This window comes from Theobroma cacao, chromosome 9 (assembly GCF_053813885.1).
Source record: "Theobroma cacao isolate CCN51 chromosome 9, ASM5381388v1, whole genome shotgun sequence".
NCBI lineage: Eukaryota > Viridiplantae > Streptophyta > Magnoliopsida > Malvales > Malvaceae > Theobroma > Theobroma cacao.
The window spans coordinates 43,054,827-43,076,209 of NC_142647.1; the positions used below are offsets into that span (position 1 = coordinate 43,054,827).

The 21,383-nt window shown below is 31.7% G+C and overlaps 3 protein-coding genes across 3 annotated transcripts; 1 reads left to right on the forward strand and 2 right to left on the reverse strand.

Moving 5' to 3' along the window:
• Positions 1-176: 176 nt before the first annotated feature.
• Positions 177-4,861, reverse strand: LOC18590008 (Ubiquitin-associated/translation elongation factor EF1B protein). Its single transcript, XM_007015264.3, has 2 exons — positions 4,722-4,861; positions 177-2,291 (listed from the first exon to the last, which is right to left on the reverse strand). The coding sequence occupies exon 2, from the start codon at positions 2,269-2,271 to the stop codon at positions 307-309; it is 1,965 nt and encodes a 654-aa protein (XP_007015326.3). The 5' UTR covers positions 2,272-2,291; positions 4,722-4,861; the 3' UTR covers positions 177-306.
• Positions 4,862-10,709: 5,848 nt separating this feature from the next.
• On the forward strand, positions 10,710-12,774 carry LOC18590010 (Histone superfamily protein). Its single transcript, XM_007015266.3, has 6 exons — positions 10,710-10,889; positions 11,017-11,089; positions 11,322-11,415; positions 11,496-11,612; positions 11,697-11,754; positions 12,051-12,774. Exons 1-6 carry the CDS (start codon positions 10,857-10,859, stop codon positions 12,507-12,509), a joined length of 834 nt encoding a protein of 277 aa, XP_007015328.1. The 5' UTR covers positions 10,710-10,856; the 3' UTR covers positions 12,510-12,774.
• An 892-nt stretch (positions 12,775-13,666) lies between these two features.
• On the reverse strand, positions 13,667-15,157 carry LOC18590011 (cysteine proteinase inhibitor). The gene is made up of 3 exons (XM_007015267.3): positions 14,995-15,157; positions 14,676-14,883; positions 13,667-13,850 (listed from the first exon to the last, which is right to left on the reverse strand). The coding sequence occupies exons 1-2, from the start codon at positions 15,094-15,096 to the stop codon at positions 14,677-14,679; spliced, it is 309 nt and encodes a 102-aa protein (XP_007015329.1). The 5' UTR covers positions 15,097-15,157; the 3' UTR covers positions 13,667-13,850; position 14,676.
• Positions 15,158-21,383: the final 6,226 nt, after the last annotated feature.

The window sequence follows — 21,383 nt, forward strand, 5'->3', positions numbered from 1 at the left end:
AACATAAAATATAGATAAAAATCAGAATCAAAATCTTAATTTTAATTTTCGTTAAAAGTCCCCTAAGAAGGCCTCTTGTATGTTTTTGGTTCCAATTTTACTCCCGTCTAAACCAAATGATGATAGTGCATGAAGTACTGGCATATAGAGATTAAAAGAAGAGAGTACTCAGGTGCTTTTTCCCACTAAAATGATATTCACCAGCAATCAACACATTAGCATCACAAGAACCAACACTAACACCAAATCCAAGCACATTGCGTCTTTTCTTTCTTTAATTTTATTTCATAAAATCTTTTCCCCACCCTAGAGCGAGGGAGAAGAAACAAACTGCCTGGGTAAGCTAAAAAGATCTTTCCCTTCAAATGGTGAAGTCCACTCATGCGAGCCTGCAGTTGAAGTTTCTCCAGGCGCCACTCCACCATCCTGCAACCCCGCAATGGGTACAACGTTCCCATTAGAAGGTGTCAATCTCATTGCTGGTTTAGCACTTAATCCATTTGTATTAGGATAATACATGTGAGCACTCTTCATAGGAGATGTCGCTCCCAGCCAAATTCCACCAGGCCTTGGAGAAGAAGGCAACCCCCGATCCAAGCTCCAATCGATATTATTATAGTCCAATTGTGTCATTGAGCTACCACTGCTCCAGTCAACTGGAGAAGAGGCTCCTGATGAACTGGTAGAACCCAAACCGGTGAAAAGTCCAAGAGAAGATGCAGCCGCAATTGTTGGTGACGCGCCTGTTCTACTCCATAAACCATTTCCTCGGCTTGCTCCTGGAGAATCTCCTGGACCATTGCTGGATGAAAAGTGTTGCTGTTGTGGATAATAAAGCTGGTGATGCATCTGATTTGAACTCATATTGTTAGAACTAAGGCTTCTAGCACTCGGAACATGGGGCATAAAGCCATTAGACTTTGTAATTTCAACACTACTAGTTGGATACATAAAGGAATTTGTTCCAGGAGGAGATGAGCTTATACTTGTAGCTGGAACCTGCTTTGTATTTACAGATTGAGGTCGCTGCATCATTATAACCGGTTCCCTAACTGATGGCTGAAGGTTCTTAAAATCACTTCCAACAGCCACATAACGGGTATCTGTCTTTGCTGGTGGAGGTGAGGCCTGCAAAGGTGATGCCAAGGAATAAGAAACAGAAGGATTTGATCCAGCACTTGGCCACCTTTTCTCAGCTGGCACCGCACTTTGTTGGGGTTTTGCCCATTCCAACTTCGGTTGTATTCTCTTCAAAGGCTGGAAACTTTTACTCACAGATTCTGAAGAACCTCCCACTGTAACTGCTGCTTTTGTATAGTCAAAATCCTTTTCATCCCTTCTTTGCTGTGTTGCAGGAGATAGATTTGGTTTTGGTTGTGGCCTTACTGATAAGTTTTGGCTAGCTGCCACTGACACCTTATTAGTACTAGCAGTCAGGGAATCACATGTTTCTTCGGACTTTGGTGGAGCAGAAGGTGGCTCCAGCTTCAAAGTTCTTAAGGCTTCTGCTGCTTTATCAAGATCACCTTCAGCAGCAACAACTGCTCTTTCAACCTCCTGCTTTAAGCACTTGTATCTGATTTCCATATCTGCAATCCGAGCAAGCTCTTCTGATATGTCAATTTTCAAGTTCCCACAACCAATAGTTGGTTCCTTATGCTTAACAGCTTCTTCACCTCCTTCAAAAAGCCATGCCACAGATTCCTCCACTTTGCCTTCATTCAATATAAGAGCCATTGTTGCCCGATCATGTGAAAATCCCATTGCTACAAGCTGCTGAGCAAGTGCTTCAAGCTTTCTTGACATGAGATAGCCACTGCACCGCTCATGCAACTCATGAGCTCGCCTCTCTTTCTGACGCTGGTGTTTCCTCTCATTCTTTTGACGAATTTTTTCTCGTTTATCATTGTCAGCTCCTGGTATTATTTCCTGCCGAACAGGAGGAGTAGATGTTTTCTCTTTGTGATCTTCTGACTCACCAGACCAACTACCATTATTAGATACAGAATCATACTCAACCCCAGCTCCAAGCGAGCCCCCCGAATGCTCATCTGTCTCATCTATGTTTCGGAAACGACCATTGTTTTGAATGGGTGAAGCAGAGGATGATGGCACTGTTTCAATGGTATGGAATGTTCCCAAAATCGGATTATATGCACTAGCTGGAACACCACTACCTGCATTAGCAGGTCCTGAAGGCTTTGAAGAAGCCTTCTGAGATTCCTTGCCAGCTTTTTTATCCTTGGACTTAGACTTGGATGCAGGAGACATCTTTGTGGCCAAATATAGTCCTGAAATGTTTAGGACAACAATTTACTAAAGCAATAATGCATAAAAAGACTCACGCAATCAATACTCAACAATAGCAATGGCAGTGGTAATTTCTCATTTTCTGTGGCATGTCACTCAAATAGGCCTAAAAGTGAAGAAAGCCAAAACCAATGAAAAGGAAGAACGAAATAAGAGTTTACTTCTCAAATATGTTTATGGAATATACAAACCTAGATAATTTTGAGAATAAAAAATATGTGTTGGAATCCAAATAGCTCCAACTATTACATTGATTCAAGGAAGCTATCATGCTGTGACCAAAAAAAAACAATCTTGTGCCTGGACCTCAAGTTATAACTGGCATCCAGTAAAATGAAGCAAATTAAAATATATACATAGAACTACACTCTGAGTAACAGGTTCCATACTCAATGTGCAAAATGTCATATCCCAATAACAACATAAGATGTTCAAAATTTACAGAAAGCACATTTAATTTTTATTATAGACCAGTATCCCTAATTCATTATCAAAAAGATGTTCACCCATCAAAATACAATAAGATCCATTATCTTAAGAAGAATTTAAAAGGGAAGACCAGAAAATAATAGATAATATATGTAATAATCAAAGAATCAATGCAAGTACACCATATTAACAGAGTATCAAACTCCCAAGCAATCATCTGAAGAAAGATTTCCTTTAGATAACATAATAATAATTCCATTTTATAAATGTATCAAAGAACGACAGAAAGGATGAAATAATAATTGCAAAGATCTTTGAGAAGCCCTTTGAAACATGGTTTCTTCTCACAGATACATTCTGAAAATAGCTCCAACGCAAATAAGTTGTTACTCTCATCATAAAACAAAATTCCAGATACATACTACGGGCTTGCAACTTAAACATATATGTGCTCATAGGAAAGTTTTTTATCCTTGGTCTTCAACAATAAATTTATTGGCATAATGTCAATCTCCAGTTAGAAATAATTTAATTAACCAATTCTCAAGTATTTTCCACCACCGTCAAAGGTTACATTTAGTGCCTACCTCTTGCTTGTATCTCAGATTGATACATGATTCAGAAAAATAAAATAAAATAAAATAAAATAAAATGAAACCTTCTGTTGCTTTAACTTTTCTCTATAATGTCCTCACCCATTGAGAAACACTGAAAATAGTCTCATCATGAAGCTTCCATATCGCACTTTAAAGTTCCAATTAGAACCTGGCTCATTAAATTCAGACATTACATTATTGGGTTTGCACTAGAATGAAAAAACTCCAGATTTTGTTTGCTTTGCAATGGGAACCTCCATTCAGAGACAGTTGTAGAAAGTGATATCATTTAGAAGCCATGACTGACGCTTGAAAAGTGCTTATAATTAACAGGGAAGATACAGGAGAACAAAAGTTTAGCAGGCAAATCCAGTTTGCTCCTTTTCTTCTTTTTTATTTGTTATGACAAGAATGCAAACAAATTTGATCCCTAATCATATTCCCTGCGATCTGTCATCCTGCCTCACTATTTTTGATAGTACTAACTAAATCCAAACTCAAAAAAAACAGTTTCTTCACTAGATTCTCCACATACAGTTTCGAATACCCATTCAATGCATTCTCCAAGTTTCACACTTTTTGCAATTCCTTAAAAGCACAAACGGAATTGTAGCCATATGATCACTAAGCATTGCAAACTTTGCCTAAAGATGATTGAGAATTCTATAATCCAAAAAGAAAGAGAGAGAATTACACTAAAATCAAAGTTCACGCCATCAAGAAGGAATTCAAACTTTTTGCAATTCCTTAAAAGCACAGAATAGAATTGTAGCCATATGATCAACAAGCATTGTCAACTTTGTCTAAAGATGATTGAGAATTCTATAATCCGAAAAGAGAGAGAGAGAATTACACTAAAATCAAAGTTCACGCAATCAAGAAGGAATTCATCGATTAGTTCAATTGCGGACTAACACCCCATGTTTTCTGAATCCTGATCACAAAGAAACCTGTTTCGCGGCAGCCAAATTCACGAGAAAGAGACTAACAAATGAAAGCATTATTTCCGAAACATATTTCTAATAAACCCAAATTTTGGGTCAAAAAGAATATTTTAGTTTTCCATTTCTCTAAATCAATAATGCATGCATCTAAAAGTCGCATTTCAACTTGTTTTTTTCTTTTCCTGATTCCACAAATCAAGATTTCAACGAGCCAATTCGATCCGGAAATTACCAAAACAACCCTAAAAACGGAGAAGAAATTCACGATTCATTCAACAGAACAATGCAGATTCAATGAAAATTAAAAAAAAAAAAGATTGAAGGATTCACACACATGATCAATCAAACCAAATTTCCTACACAAAAGATAATGATCTCCAAGAAAGTCTTAAAAAAATGAAAGGAAGGAATCAAAGAAGAAAACGAAAAAAAATGGGGATACCTGGGTGAATGGAAGGGGGTGATGGATCGGACGATCGAGATTGAAGGATCGATGGTTGAGAGAGTTGGATGCGAAGAGACAAAAGGGAGGGAGGGAGAGAGAGAGAGAGAGAGAGAGAGGTATTTCGAGGCCCAAACTGAATCGATAGTATTAGGGTTTTGTTTTGCGTTTCTTTAACAACAGAAAAAGAGAAATATGAGATTTCATTATAACCAAAATTCACTCGTTTATAACGGACCCCTTTTATACTTGCCCTTTCTTCCCCTTATTTTTCGATCCTTTTTTCTTTCTTTCTTTTTTTTTTTATTATTACCATCAATTTTATCATTACTTACTACGAGTAAATTTAAATGTAATTAATTGCTTGCATTATACTTTTATCCCATATAGATATCAAGGGAGTCAAGGTTTAATACTCTAAAATCTTGTAAAATTTATGAGATAGGAGACTATCATTTTATTTGTGTAGTCTAAAATTATATGTATAACAATAATAATAAAAACTTTACAATCCCAAAAAACAACTTTACAAATATTTTTTTATGTTCTTATTTAAATTGATTGATACTTTATTTTCGTAAACATTTTCTTTTTTCATTTACAAAATCAAAAACACAGTTCTTAAAAAAAATTATTCCAATAGTTTTTTTTTTTTTTAAAACAAAAAGAGTCTACAAATTCTAAAGACTTTTTTGAAAAAAAGATAATAACATGATACTTAAAAAAAATCTCTAAACTATTTTAAAAAATTCAAATAAATTCTTTTTTATTTCTTTCAATCAAGTTATTTTATTTTTATTTTTAATCAAATTTATCTGTATAACCAATGATTAATTAACTATTTTTAGTAAAAATAATATTTGTCATTATATCACATGGTGCTAATCTAGCATACTAGTGTGATATGATTACATGGTCAAGTAACATTTTCTCTTTTTGTGTTAGTACCACATGGGTATAAAATGACAAATGATATTTTGATTAATTATAGTTAGTCAATCATTAATTATAAAAGTCTATTTGATTTAAAATAAAAATATAAGAATTTAATTGAATACAAAAGAAGAATAAGGATTTATTAGAATTTTCTTAAATAATTTAGAGACTTTTTAAAGCATTATGGCAAAAATAATAAGCCACTAAAATTTAGACCATCCATGTATCAGGTGACCATCTAAGCATTTAAATTGAACCTGTATCCGGTAAGGATTGGACAATGTATTTTAAGATAAGGTTTGACTCGATTTGTCTCAAAATATGTTTTATTATATTAAAGTTATTGATTAAATTATAATTTAAGTTCTATATTCTAGCATACCTTGGATTTAGTTCATCTACTATGATCTATATAAATTGAGTTCTAATACTTTTAAAATTTATTAATGTCATTTTGATAGTTAACAAGTTTCTTTCATTAAAGTTATTAATGTAGTTTTGACATACTGGTTTGGCATTAACGAGTGTTGATGTAGTGGTATTTGATTTTGACGTGAAATTTTTAAAAATTTTATTGGTCAAATTTTAAATTTAATTATTATATTTTACCAAAATTTTGAACATAAATTTCTCTATTATTTATAATTTGTATAAATTGAATCTTTACATTTTTAAAATTTATTAATATCAATTGAATCCTTAATGATCTTAAGCTTTTTTTGTTAAAGTTGTTGATACGGTGTTGATTATGTTGAGGTGGTATTAACTGTTGTTGACGTGGCTTAACTAGTGCTAGTCTGGAATTTTTAAACACTAAAGTACCATAAATAACAACAACTAAATAAAAATTAAAGTTAACGGCAATTTCTTAAATTAACCTATGCAAATATCTTCAAACTTTATTTTAAATTCCATTTCATGCCAACGTCTTTCGATTCTCTCTCTGCATCACACAACTTTTAGTTTTCTTCCACCATTCTCAAATTCTCTCTTAAACACAATCAAAATTCTTTTATGGAAAATACTTGAGAGTGCCTTTGATGCATGGAAGGAAGCGAATTAACACTTTCCAATATCTTGAGGAGAAAATCTATAGCCGATTGTCTTCTTGGATGGCTTTTGGTCTTTCCTTTGCAGGTAGACTGACTCTCTCGTTTACCATACTGTGTTATACCATGCAAACAGTTGCTACCTATTGAGACTTGCAAGAAAATTGAAGCTCATTGCCATAATTTCTTGGGGGGTGGTGATTCTAGCAATGCCAAAGTGCATCTCCTTAAGTGGAAAAGGGCTTGCAAGCCTAAATCTGAAGGTGGTTTAGGAATCCGAAATCTGAAGGCTTTGAATGATGCTTTTCTACTGAAAATTTGTTGGAAGCAAATTGCTCTTCCAATTACTCTATAGGTTAAGATTCTACGTGGTAAATACAGCCTTGGTTCCTATTTAATACCTGAGAGCATTAACAGAACCGAGGCTTCTTTTCTATGGTCTTCACTAAGCCGACTTTGGCAAACCTTTAGACAGAATATCAAGTGGGCCATTAGAGATGGAAGAACTACGAGGTTTTGGATAGACACTTGGATTGGTGAGAGACTGTTGCTCAAGGCTGCTCAATCATTGGGTTGCTTTATTGATGATAACAGTCATGTTCGGGATCTGGTTCAGCCTAATGGTGCCTGGGATGTTGAGCGGGTAGTTGATTGTTTATGGAGGAGGTGTTAGAACACTAAGTTGGAAAATGTAAAAATTAATATAAAGGCGTGTATCAATGTTACTATTTTTAAGATTTTTTTGATGGCGTTTTATATTAATAAGATCAAATTCACTGAGCACTCACCGGAGTATAACAAGATTATTACATTTATAAAATATTTTTTTGCAGTAAAATAAAATAGCAAAAAACTTAAAATATATTTGAGAAAAGAAGAAAAGATGTTAATGTTTTCTGATGTACGGTCTATTGTCTAAAAGATAGTCTTTTTTATAGGCTTAGTGCCCATTCCCAAAAAACACAATTTGTGTCTCTTTCAAATATTCATACCTATCTATTTCAAATAGACATAATTTTTAATTTTTCCCACCATGACTTTTTTTTTATTTTTTCTTTTCAACAAATATGATTTTTAAATAAGATTTTTTCGATAAACATTTTATTTGAAAATGTTTCAACAGGAAGAACCTAAGGTGTTGATTAATGCCATTCCTCCTTTCCATTTCGATCATTGCGATGAGTTGTATTAGGCTTCCACATCCTCATGTGTTTCCTCGATCTCTTCTACAAATGAAACATTAATTGAGGGGATGGAAACTCAAACTGTAGTCAATAAAGGGGTTTGGAATATGGCTTGGCGTTGAAAGGGGCTTTATCGCATCTGCACGTCCCTCTGCATGAATGTATCCTTACTAATAAGGAACTTACTAGTGATTAACAATGTCGTTTAGGCAATTATCTTTAGTATTACTTGGTGATACATATGAAATGGAGGAATATTTTCGTTTTTGAAGGTAAGTGGATCTCAACGGAGGGGCGACTGAATGCAATCCTAAGCTTTGTGTCATCCGTAAAAAATTCCTATTACATATATGGAGATTTTGGAGAGGTTTTGGTTGACATTGAATTCGAATGGTGCATTTAGATCTACTGCAAGTGGGATGATTCGGGATTTTAATGAGGAATGGCTTGATGGTTTTAACATTAGACTTGAAAGATGCACGACATATCGAACTAAACTTTGGGGTGTCTATAGAGGACTTTGTTTAACTTGATAGCTGGGCTTTCCAAAATTGATTTACAAGTTGACCGTAAGTTAGTTGTGCAAGCCATCACTTCTTGTAGGGGTCATCCTTGCTCTAATTCGGACCTAATTCAAGCCATTCATCAATTTCTTTAGAGGCAGTGGGAAGTTAATACGTGACATATTTTCAAAGAATATAATATGGTAATCGATTGTATGGCTAATAAAGGTTTTGACGTTAACAATGACTATGTCTTTTATGATGTTCCTCCAATAGATACAAAAAAGTTGTTATTGAATGATTTTAACAAGAGCTTTGCATAGATAGGTCTTGGGTAAGTTCTCTAATGGTTGGAGGGTTTGGATTTTGGATTTGTTAATAACAAATCATTTGTAGTACAGTCCAAAATCCAAAAAACTAAAATTCATACAATAGTGTGACATATTAACTTACAAATATTTTCTTACGACGTTCTAAAAATAAAAAGAACAAGCATGCATATAATTTTTGTTTCTAATTTATCATCTATTTGCATTTTAATAGGATTTTTTCAATTTTTTCCAAGATATTAATAACTTGGATTTAATTATTGGGTCTTAACAAATTAAATTGATAATAAGTTAAATAAATAAAAGGAAAATGTTGATTAGTTAGTTCATCTTTTTTATTGAATTTCCTTATCCGGAAATTAATGTTGTGGACTCAACATTAACACCCTAAACATTTAACTTTTTCAACTCTTTATTGCTAATTAAGTAAAAAAAAAAATTTTAAACACATGGCATAGTTTTAGGTGATGTGATTTCATGTGATAGAGGCTAATTAATGTGTTCCATCAAGGCTTAAATTGAGACAATCAGTCACAAGATAGCATGAAACCTATTTTCTCCATTGAATAATTGAATTGTAGAAAGGGGTTTTTCTTGTTAGTTAATCTTATCCCTCTTTTCTAGAAAATGCTTCCCAACTTATAAAGACAATTGAGTCAACCTTTATTGTTTAAGAGCTGCATATACTTTTCAGGGTTTTCTCTTTTATATACTTTTAGCCGGTTACTGTAATGGGTTACATACATTACAGGGTTGAACAATTTTTGCCAGTCTGACTAAAATATAGGAAAATTGCAATATTTAGTGAAGATCAGAGGCATTGATCATATATTACATACATATATATAATAGTTAAAATACAAACTCACCAAATCTGACAACTTTTAAACGGTGTCGGTGTCAGGGTTCCAACCACCCTGCTAAGTTGGATGCAGGATCCCATTTTGTTGGAAAAAGCTTAACATTGAACCCAAGCCGAGTTCAAGACAGCGGTGTCACTGCAGAATTGTTTTATTGTTTGACCTAATTCAAAGTTTCTTCATTACTAGTAATTAAGCCCATGTGCACAGTGCACCCAGACTTGAAGCTGTCCTCCTCAATCTGTACTAGAATTCTTTCCGTGCGTTGCCGCGAGGTCAAGGCTAAATTTTGTTTTATTCAATTATTAATTGTTACATATATTTATATTTTTTATTTGTATATCTAAATAAGATTATAATCACATTTATAAATATGAGTAGAAATAAATAGTTGAATTAACTTAGTTAAAATTAGTTTATTGAATTATTTAAAAAAATTTAAATAAACTCTTATCCTTTTGTTGTGATTAATCAAATTTTTATATTTTATTTAAATTAAATATGTTTTTATAATTTATGATTAATTAACTGTTATTAATTAAAATACTTTTTTTTATTTTATTTCCCATGGTGCTAACATGAATGTTGATATGTCATTTTAGATGGTGACATAGCATGATTACATGATCCATGATATTTTTAAACTTTGATGTTAACATTTCATAAATATAAAATAACAAGTGACTGTTTTCATTAATAATAATTTTGTTATTCAATGACATAAGGATGTGATAAGAATAAGAATTTATTTAAATTTTTTAAAAAAATATTATACTTAATTGATTCTTTCAACATACATATAAATAAATTTATATTAAAAGGGTCAACTCTTTCACTACAGAGAATATTTTTTTATTAAAAGAAAATTTTAAATTTACTACTTTAATCAAAGTCGTAATCAGATTTATTACTTCTTTTTAAAGATGTAATTTTGAGATTATCTTTTAAGTTTAATTAAAAATTACAGAAAAATTGTTTTCAAATATTCTTAAAAGTTAAGGTTCAACCCAAAAATTTCTAGAAAAACAAGAAAAAGACATAGGTGACGTGGCAGGAAAGCTATGTCCGAACAGTAAAAGGGTAAACATAGTACTATGTAAGAAAAAGGACAGGAGTTGGACCCGAGAGTACCGGTCCGAGAACAGAGTCCGAGTTCACTAATTTTTGAACTTCTATTAAGTCGAAATTTGTGCGGGTCTTTTCTTTCCTTCTTTTTGTTCTTGTCTTTCTAGGGTTTTCTGCAATTTTTCTTTTTCTTCGTAATTTAACAAAACATGAGGAAGAAACTCGACACCCGTTTCCCAGCCGTAAGTTGTTTTTCTCTCAATTGTTATACATATAGCTTATAAACGATTGCTTGGGGTATTATTTACTTTTACAAGTGTGTTATGAAATTTGTTTATCTTGTATTAATTGATGTTAATTATTCGATAGGCTCGAATAAAGAAGATTATGCAAGCTGATGAAGATGTTGGAAAAATTGCTATGGCTGTCCCTGTGCTTGTTTGTAAGTACTTTTGATTTTTTTTTTCCCTCATAAGTTTCATTCATTGTAAATACAAATATAGTAAAAAATCTAATTTATGCATTGTCCGGAATAGTTAGAACTTGGAAGTTTTAGTTTCGAATCTTAGGTAGGGAGTAGGGTTTTGTGTGATGAGAGAGGGTTTTGAAGTTCAATAGACTTTCGCTATGTAAAGGAAAACTAATTTATCTTTTATGATAATTAATGGCTGCAGCTAAAGCATTGGAGTTATTTCTACAAGATTTATGTGACCGAACGTATGAAATAACTTTGATGAGGGGTGCCAGGACTATGAATTCTTTGCATCTGTAAGTGAATTTTTTCTTCTCCTTGTGTTGACATTGGGTGTTAGACATCAGGATTAACTTTGTTGGTTTTGAGCGTGCAGAAAGCAATGTGTACGGGCCTTTAATGATTTTGATTTTCTCGGAGAAATTGTTGGCAAGGTTCCTGACCTAGGTGGATCGGATGCTGCTGGCAATGATCATTCTGGTGCCAAAAGAAGGTTTGGACAAGTTTTATACTTATAGGTGAATAAACTAAAGTAAGCACAATATTCTAATATTGCTAATCCTTTTTTATTGAGCAGGAAAGTGGTTGATGATGACGACAATGCTAGTGGCGATGAGTCAAAGAGGAGAAGAATAGTAAGTCCTTCATTTTCTTTGATACTTATCATGGATGTGCCCCCTTCCACTCTGCAACCCAAGAGGAGTTGGGGGTGGGGAAGTACTTAATAGTTAATATGATGGAATGGGGCTACAAGAAATAAGAATGCACTTGAAAGCTAGAAAAAACTAATTTGCTGCAATTCGTGACTTGTTAACTTTAATTCTTGCTAGCAATTATAATTCGTGCTGGAAGTTAGGTTGGTAAAAAATATGATGAAGTGAAGCATGACAACCCAAAAATTGTGTTCATGGCCACTTTTTCTTTTTTGTAGCATGAGACCAGCCATTTTACTAGCTGTGGCAGAGGTCGGGGTAGGGGCAGAGGTAGAGGTCGTGGAAGAGGTAGCAAAACAGCAGAGAGAGAGACAGCTACACATTGTGAAAAGTTTGAAGATGATCCAGACATTTCTCATTGTCAAGAGAAGCATACTTTAAGCATTCAAAGGCTTGATGATCGGGAAGAGCCTGATGAATTGAAGAATCATAATTCAGCTGGCAAGAACGTTGAAGCCCCAGTTGGAAGCTTTGACCTCAATGTCGACTTGAACGAGAATAGGGACTCAACCATATCTGTTGCTCCTGCTAGTCCAATAACAGACAGCATACCTGAAAAGCAGGAGGAATACCCTGGTTATTCATTCTCTGAAATTGAGAAGATGGCTATTGATCCTATTGAACTTGCTAATTTAAACAGGGGGATAGATGAGGAAGACTATGATGAAGAAGGATAAGCAACTGAATTTCTGCTTTCATGTGCGGTATTATAGTTGCCTTTCTCCTACATGTGCAGTTCTTTTCTTATATAGAGTAGAGTAGATTTTATGCTTTGAAAAGAGAAATATGGTAGGAAGCTTAGGAAGAAGGGAAACACTGAAAGGTACATTCTAGATTAGTCTGAAACTTTTAGCTTATCTTTCTGATTTCTCTAGGGGTTGTAATAATATATGTTTACACTATATAAAACTAATTGAAAGCAGTTTTGAGTTCCTAAGTTCAGGATGACTGAGCAAAACTCTTGAAGAAAAGGAAAAGTACTGTTCATGCTACTGTAGCCGAACTGTGGTGCAGACTGTTCATGCTCTAATAATGTCGATGTAGCTGATTCTATTTTAATGTTTGTCTTCTTCTCGGGCAAATTTTTTAAGTTAATTTGGATGGGTTAAATTAGTCTTATGTTAAGGTCCGAGGTCTAATATCAGTAAGTTTTCATGCTACATAAATTTATTTTATTGATGTAGTTGAGGTCGTTCTGCTTCTATTAATAGCATTCAAGAAGTAGCTGCTCTTTCTATTTCTTTCTCTTGCAAGTGAAGAAGCCAGCCCCGCTGCATTTATTTTGTATGTCTATTGTTTTTTCCCTTAAGTTTCTCTTATGTTGGAGATCGATGTAAACGTTGTTGTGGTATCAAGTAGAGGGAGAGTCCAGCTTTCAGAATAGCAAGAAGTGGGAGAGTTCTTAGGCTGAATTAAGCCCAAGAGATGTTCTAGTTGCAGAGTATGGGAGAACGATCATGCGAGAGGTGCAAAGGATGATAAAGCAACTCATCCAATAGGTGCAAATTTTGCATAAAGACTATGGGAACCCGATTGAAGGTGCCGGAAAATTGACTTTGAACATCCCGGAAGGTAGTCATGGAGATTAACTTTACATAGAAGGGAATTCTCCACCATGGAGATGAAGCCTTTATTGATTATGAAGGTGGAGAGGTAAACCATTCTGTCTTGTCAGGAAATTAATGAAGATATAATATTTGACCAAGTGTTTGATTAGTCCACAAAGAACAAGTTTAGTTAGGGTTTGTCTCTTTGTTTAAACATGATGGGATATTTCTTGCGTTGGGAGGCTGTGTAACCATATGAAGATTTTATCATAATTAAGAGGTAAACGAGAGAAAACATAAATAATTATGTACTAAACTTTACATTAGTCTATATTGTTCTATATAAGTTTTAACACCACTGAATTTAATACAGGTTAAATCGAAATCCACATAAGACATAGCTACATTTATTTCAAGGCTGAACACGCCGTGGAAATACTTGATATCCTTTCACATCCGATCTTGGGTCACCTGAATTAAAACAAAGACGATAGTATTACTAATAAAACCAGACCTGCAGGCCTATGCAATGACCATTAAGAACATACCAGATTCCCCAAGTACAGAAGGAAAACAGACAAGCAAGAAGTGATGTAACTTTGTGGGTATGTACATAAATATGGATATTAGTCTCTAATGCTACATAAAGTTGAGACAATTACAATAGAAGAATAAGTAAGAACATCATATGGTCCACCTTTATCACAACAGCACTAGATTGCAGTAGATTTCTAGACAAGGTTACTTTCTTTCTTTCTAAATGGTTTACTTTAGGTTTCAAATAACACTATCAAAACCATATGTGTTAGGCACACAGATTTATGGAAAGATTGTTGGGTTTAGTAATACCTATACCGCCACTATACCTCAGTTTCACTTATCGTGGGGCTTAACAAATAACTCATTTCCTCAATTGTCCCCCCTCCAAATCTTATCCATTGAAATTGTCAACATAAAGCCATCCCTATCAGATTAAAAAATAGAAATAAAATGATACACTTGGTGTTAACAAGAACAAACATTGAAAAAATGATCCTAAAAATTATAATTCAACCCTCCTTCCCTTAGTTTATACTCTTGAGAAAAGTAGTTGGACCTGAAGCAAATATCAAATGAAGCCACAAACAAACACACAGAGGTTAAATCAAAACGAAATCTAATAAAACCTGGAAGACTAAGCAAAAATCAATTTGCTTTTTCCAACTAGTATTGTTAATTTGGGGCTGAGGTAACATATCTACAATTATCTTTTAGACTAATAAATGGAAACAAAATTAAGGATGGGTTTGGGTTTACCCTAAGCGCTGGCGCAATCGGCAGGGGCATCACCAATAAGCTTGAAATCTTGCAACTCCTTGAAATTTATCCAAGGCTTCTCCCACACCTTGGCTTCATAAATTTGCTTCTTGTCACCATCCATTACCTCCATTGTTATGTAGTAGATAGTTCCAGCAACCACTTGCTGCTTTACGTTCACCACTTTCTTATACTCCAGCATCGCATTCTGCATCACCCCAAAACAATAAATAAATATAAAATGAAATTTCACACAATAATTTCAATCGGATTAGGACGTACAATTGTAATCAAAAGGAAAAAAGAAAAAGGGAGAGACCTCCTTCTTGTTGTGTTCGTCGACGGCAAAACGAGCGAGGGTTTCGATCTCCAGACTATTGGCGTTTCCTTCAACCTCGGTAACTCCACCCACTGTTGCCATTTCTCTCTCTTTTCGATGATATGATTTCTTTTTGTTTATCTGTTGTGCAAGTGCTTGTGTTTTTATAGGAAAAATCAGAGGTAAATAAAGGACAAAAGAATAAGATTTTTACGACTGGTGGACAATGGAAACGGGGCGCGTCGTCAGTACGCTCTTAAAAAACTCCAAGGGTCTTTGTTCTTTGCTTCTTGTGGTTTGTTGCACTCGCCAGCGTGTCTCCAATCAGATGTTTCTTAAGCGTGGCACTAATCCGTGCGGGGGATTAGAGGCTGGGCGGAGTGACTGGGGTGTAGAGAAAATTACGATGGAATTGAAGGCAGGGTACCCAAACTCAACGATATTCCTTAACGCGTAAGCTTTTTGGGAGAGGTCAAAATCTAGAAACGCGGATGGCATGTATAGGACAAAAGACGTTATCCAGTGAGCGCCCACATGTATTTCCCCAGAATCCAATTAGCTTCAGGCTTAAGACTCGTGATGGAGTTTGAATCGTTAAGAATAGTTGCCAAATTGATAACATATATATATATAAAAGGAAGATTCAAAGGGACTTTTCATTTAATCACGTGAAAGATATAAAATAAATAAATAAATAAAAAGTGGTTCACGTGCAATGCACGGGTCATAATTTAGTTGTGTAAATTTTACAATCCAGGGTTTGGATTCGGATTTCGTATCGTTAACTTTTAAAATTAAAATTCCATAAAAGTTGAGTTGAAATTTAAGTTTGTTGACAAAAAATATTTTTTGACTGTAAAATTATTTTAGTAGTTAATCAATATTTAATAAAAGAACATGAATTTATTTTTTAAAAAAAAATTCATAAATTTTGTTTAGTCAAACTATCTCTATCCGAAAATTTCAATAATTTGAATAAAAGAAGATTACGGAACCAAAATAAATTTGTTCAAATGTTCGAAGGAAAAACATTATAAATTTTAACTCCGTAAAACTCCAACTTTTCTTCTATCAAAAAATGACAAACATTTGCTTTTGGACAAGACTTACCTAAAGCCAAGGCAAAGGTGTTAATGGAGTAGCCCTGTACAAGGGCTGACAGGAATGCTCAAAATAATAATATTATTTTTATTTTTAAAATATTAATTATTATTACAAAAATATTTTTAATAATAAATAAAAATAGATACACTGAAATTTAAATTTTAAAAATGACAATTGAGTATCACTTTAAATTTTAAAAACAATAATTGAGCTCGACTCACGAATACTTTAAATTTAGAGACTCCATTTTGGTTTGAGAGGAATGCTCCCTACTATAACAATTTAAGTACATGTTCGACTGTGGGAATGAAGTATAGTCATTTCTCTTATTTTAATTTTTTAATATTAACATTTGGTTTACAGAAGGATCATTTTTTAAACTAATTATTTTTAGAGAAATTAAAATAAGTATTACCGACCTCTTCTTTGATAATGGTTATTCCAATATAGTGACAATAGGAAAAACATGATTGGTAAAAATATGTCCTCCAGCAATTTTACAAACTACTCTCCTATATAATACAAAACTTAACTTACCTATTTAACCCATTGTTTATTCTCTCTCTTCCTCACTCTTTCTCTCTCTGAAGCAAAACGGTTGTCGCAGCCCCACTCCTCCGTCAGTCGGACTCGCCGAAACTCATTTTTCTCATTTCTTTTCACTTGTCTATCATCGTCCTCCTACACTACCTTGTACCACTGTCCGCTCATATTTCCTTTTTCTATCTCGAGTAATTTGAGATTTATTTTTTAAAATTTTAGTTTTTCTCTCAAAGTCTTATTTCAAGTTAATACCAAAAAAAGAGAAAAATCAAACTTAACAATTATAAGGACTATAAAAAGGGTTGAAATGAAGATAGGGATTTCATGAACACATTTAATAAAAATAGAATAATTAGGATAGATATTTGAAAATCAAAAGAATTACAATTTCAAAAAGGTAAATTCTGTAATAAGGTCATCATTTTTTACCATACTGTAAGGTCAATTAATAAAAACCATCTGATCTATGATATTAAATTACAATCATTGATTTAAAACTCATAAAAAAACTAGTAAACAAATTCAACCTGTAAACAAAATATCCTTCTTTTGATGGATTCTTATTATACCTTATTAATAGAAAACATTTATTTGCATTGCTTTTATTCAATGACTGAAATTTCATATTATAAATAAGATTATCACTATAATAAATCAAAAGTTAAAATTAAAAATGTATAATAATAAAAATAAAAACTCATGTAATTTAAAGTTGTTATTAAAAAACCTAAACGTAAAATCTTTAAAAGTTATAATTAAAAATCGTTAACGTAAAGCAATAAGATTAACATAAAAACTCATAAAGATAGAACAACTAAATTTAAAATCTTAATGTAAATGTGTAAGAATTAACGTAATAAGTCAATTAAAGAAAAAAAATTAATTTTAATGAAAAATAAATATTTAAATTTATATTCTCAGACTAAAAGTGTTTAACGATATACAAATTTTAATTTTTAAATAAATATAATAATAATAATAAAATAATTATAGTTCAAAATTGATATATATAAGTTTTGACACAAAACTGTAACAATTGACGTAAAAACTTATAAAAGTGGAATAACTAAACTTTAAATCTTAATGTGTGAGAGTTAACGTAACAAGTCAATTAAGTAAAAAAATATAATTTTAGTAAAAAACAAATATTTAAATTTATATTTTCAGACTAAAAGTGTTTAATGATATACAAATTTTAATTTTTAAATAAAAAATAATAAGGATAAAAATAATTATAGTTCAAAATTGATATAAAAAAGTTTAACGTAAAACTATAACAATTGATGTGAAAACTTGTAAAGGTGGAATAATTAAATTTTAAATCTTAAAGTAAATGTATGAGAGTTAACATAATAAGTCCATTAAATAAAAAAATATAATTTTAGTAAAAAACAAACATTTATATTTATATTCTAGGAATAAAAGTGTTTAACGATATACCAATTTTAATTTTTAAATAAAGAATAATAGGATAAAAATAATTATAGTTCAAAATTGACATAGAAAAGCGTTAACGTACAATTGTAAAAATTGACGTAAAAACTTATAAAGGTAGAATAATTAAATTTTAAATCTTAACGTAAATGTGTGAAAATTAATGTAACAAGTCAATTAAGTAAAAAAAATATAATTTTAGTGAAAAAAAAATATTTAAATTTATATTCTCATATTAAAAGTGTTTAACGATATACAAATTTTAATTTTTAAATAAAGAATAATAAGGATAAAAATAATTATAGTTTAAAATTGACATAGATAAGTCTTGACGTAAAACTGTAAGAATTGACGTAAAACCTTATAAAGGTAGAATAATTAAATTTTAAATCTTAATGTAAATGTGTAATAGTTAATATAACAAGTCAATTAAGTTAAAAAAATATAATTTTAGTAAAAAATAAATATTTAAATTTATATTCTCAAGCTAAAAGTGTTTAACGATATATAAATTTTAATTTTTAAATAAAAAATAATAAAAATAAAAATAATTATAGTTCAAAATTAACATAAATAAGTATTGACGTAAAACTGTAACAATTGACGTAAAAACTTATAAAAGTAGAATAATTATATTTTAAATTTTAACATAAATGTGTTAGAGTTAATGTAATAAGTTAATCAAGTAAAAAAATCTAATTTTAATGAAAAACAAACATTTATATTTATATTATCAAGCTAAAAGTATATAACGATATTCAAATTTTTATTTTAAATAAAAAATAATAAAGATAACGATAATTGTAGTTAAAAGTTACTATTGAAAATGCTTAACATAAAGTTGTAAGAATTGACGTCAAATCTTATAAAAGTAGAATAAGCAAATTTAAAATCTTAACGTAAATATGTGAGAGTTAACGTAATAAATAATAATAATAATTTTATTAAATTAATTAATTAAATATAATTTTAATATTAAAAAGAATAATATTCTTATTGTTTAAAGTAAAAAATAAAATAAAATTAAAAGTTAAATAACTTTTAAAATAAACTAAACAAATTTAAAAATTATCTACGTTGTTATCCTAAAATGGATAAATTTAAAAATTATATATATTGTTTTCCTGTTAACCTATTATATAGGTTTTTTTTATTTTTTAAAAATTTTATTGATTGACTTTACAATAAGATTAGACTTACTGTAACATTCACCTTTCAAAAAACATATTTTGTTAAAGAATGAGATAATCATCTAAAAGTCAACCATCTATGCTATGAAATTGAAACGATAAGAATATTTAAGGATTTAGCACAAGAAGAAATAAGATAAAAAGATCAAAGTCTCCTACTTTCTCATATGTATTATTTAAGCCAACTCCATTTGTAGTGGGATAAGTAGATCAAATGAGACCACTAAGTTTCACATCTTTATAAGTTTATTTTAGGGTAAAATACCCTCTTCTTTGAACTTTTAATCATAATTTCATAAGAGTCTATTAATTTTTAAAATAACCAATTCACTCCAAAAAATTATTTTTTGCTAAATACATAAGTCTAGCCGTTAGTTCACTATTAATGTTTTTATTAGTTTGATGATGTGGTAATATTAAAAATATAACTTTACCTTTTATCAATTTTAAAAATTATCACGCTACATAAATTATAATTTTTTATTTTTAATTTAAAAAAAATTCCTCAAGGCGCTCCCTAAACCATTCACATGTTCCGTAGGGAGCACAAATCCAATGCTCCTTAGGGAGCACCAGATCTAGTGCTCATTGAGAAATTCAGCCGAATTTGAGCTCAATTTGACCACAATGTGGTCGGTCGGGATAGGGAACTTCGTCTGCTGGCTTTAAAAAGTAAAAAAAAAAATTGAGAAAGACATTTTAGATATTTCAATTTAAACAGTAACACTGTTTAGCTATTTGGGGCAAAGTGTCCATTTTACAAATTAGTAGAGTCGTGTGTAATTATTATTAAAAGTTAAAAATGATAGAGTATTTTACTCTTTATTTTATGATGATTACTAAAAGATTATACTTGTTTTTATTCAACATAATATTCAAATAGACACTTAAAATAATTATTTTTTATATTAAATTTATTTACAAGTTATGCCATTTTGATTATTTGGATATAGATAAAAAGTTATAAGACAAATTACCATTACATTTTATTTAATTATATAAATAATAAATCTAATTCAAAGACATTTAAAAAGTGTATAAAATTAATATAAAAATGGTTTTATTATTTTAATATTAAATAGGTCGTATAAGTCTGGACTTGTTCTTCGAGATCTGACTGTCACGATCTTAGAACTTTAACCAAGATCCATGCGACGCTTAAGTCTTGTATATGAAGATTAAGCAAGCCTTAATTCATAAATATGCGAAATAATGCGAAAACATGATACTTGTATATGAAGATTAAGCAAGCCTTAATTCATAAATATGCGAAATAATGCGAAAACATGATAAAGATGCGAAAGCATAAGATAATTGAAAAAAAAAAAAACAATAATTATATTATTCCTCCTACGTAAAAGTAAAAAACCTAAGACTAATGCTAAATGATCATGGGTTTGGCTTACCTATGCTTGACAATAGCTTGGTGAAAACTAAAGGGGTGGCAACTTGGTACCTTACAATGAAACATAAAGCGGTTATTTATAGTGTAATAAACTATCTTAATCCTAAACCTAAGCCTATTTGAAATGCAAATAAAATAAATAACATAAAAAGAAATATAAATATGGAAAGTGTCATAATTTTCATATAACATTAACTTGTTTGCTACTTTTCCTAATAGCTAATAAATTACCCTCATATGAGTTGTCCTCTTGTATGCAGGTTGTTGATATTCGATGTCTATCTACTCAGCCCTCATGCACACTGTTTCTTTGTGCACGACCCATGCCTGAGCAAGTCCTTCTGGCATAACATGTGTGTGGTCCACTTGTGCATGGCCCTCTATCGTGTGACCCATTGGTACATGGTCTTTTTGTGCATAACCCTCCCATGAAAGGCATTCTAGTATGCACCTATGATGCGTGGAGCTCTTTGGAGTGCGGCATGTATGCGCCCGACCTTTTGTTGTGCGGGTTGTGCGTGCGATATCCTTTAGTGTATAGGTTGTGTTCGCACAGCCTTCTAGTGTGAGGCCTCCTTTGGTGTGCGACATATGCGCAGTTTCCATCTATGCAGGGTCCATGTGCATGCTTACCTTCCGTGCGGCACTCATGTGTGCACTTTCCTTCTGCACGATGCCCATGTGCGCGACTTCTGTGTGCGCAGCATGTATAC

Bases quoted from the DNA above. Each gene is read 5' to 3' on its own strand.
- LOC18590008 (XM_007015264.3), bottom strand. From the start codon at position 2,271: ATGTCTCCTGCATCCAAGTCTAAGTCCAAGGATAAAAAAGCTGGCAAG.
- LOC18590010 (XM_007015266.3), top strand. From the start codon at position 10,857: ATGAGGAAGAAACTCGACACCCGTTTCCCAGCC. The intron at 11,613-11,696 runs GTTTGGACAAGT...TTTATTGAGCAG, and splicing joins CATTCTGGTGCCAAAAGAAG to GAAAGTGGTTGATGATGACG. The intron at 11,755-12,050 runs GTAAGTCCTTCA...TCTTTTTTGTAG, and splicing joins AGTCAAAGAGGAGAAGAATA to CATGAGACCAGCCATTTTAC.
- LOC18590011 (XM_007015267.3), bottom strand. From the start codon at position 15,096: ATGGCAACAGTGGGTGGAGTTACCGAGGTTGAAGGAAACGCCAATAGT. The intron at 14,884-14,994 runs GTCTCTCCCTTT...GGGGTGATGCAG, and splicing joins ACGAACACAACAAGAAGGAG to AATGCGATGCTGGAGTATAA.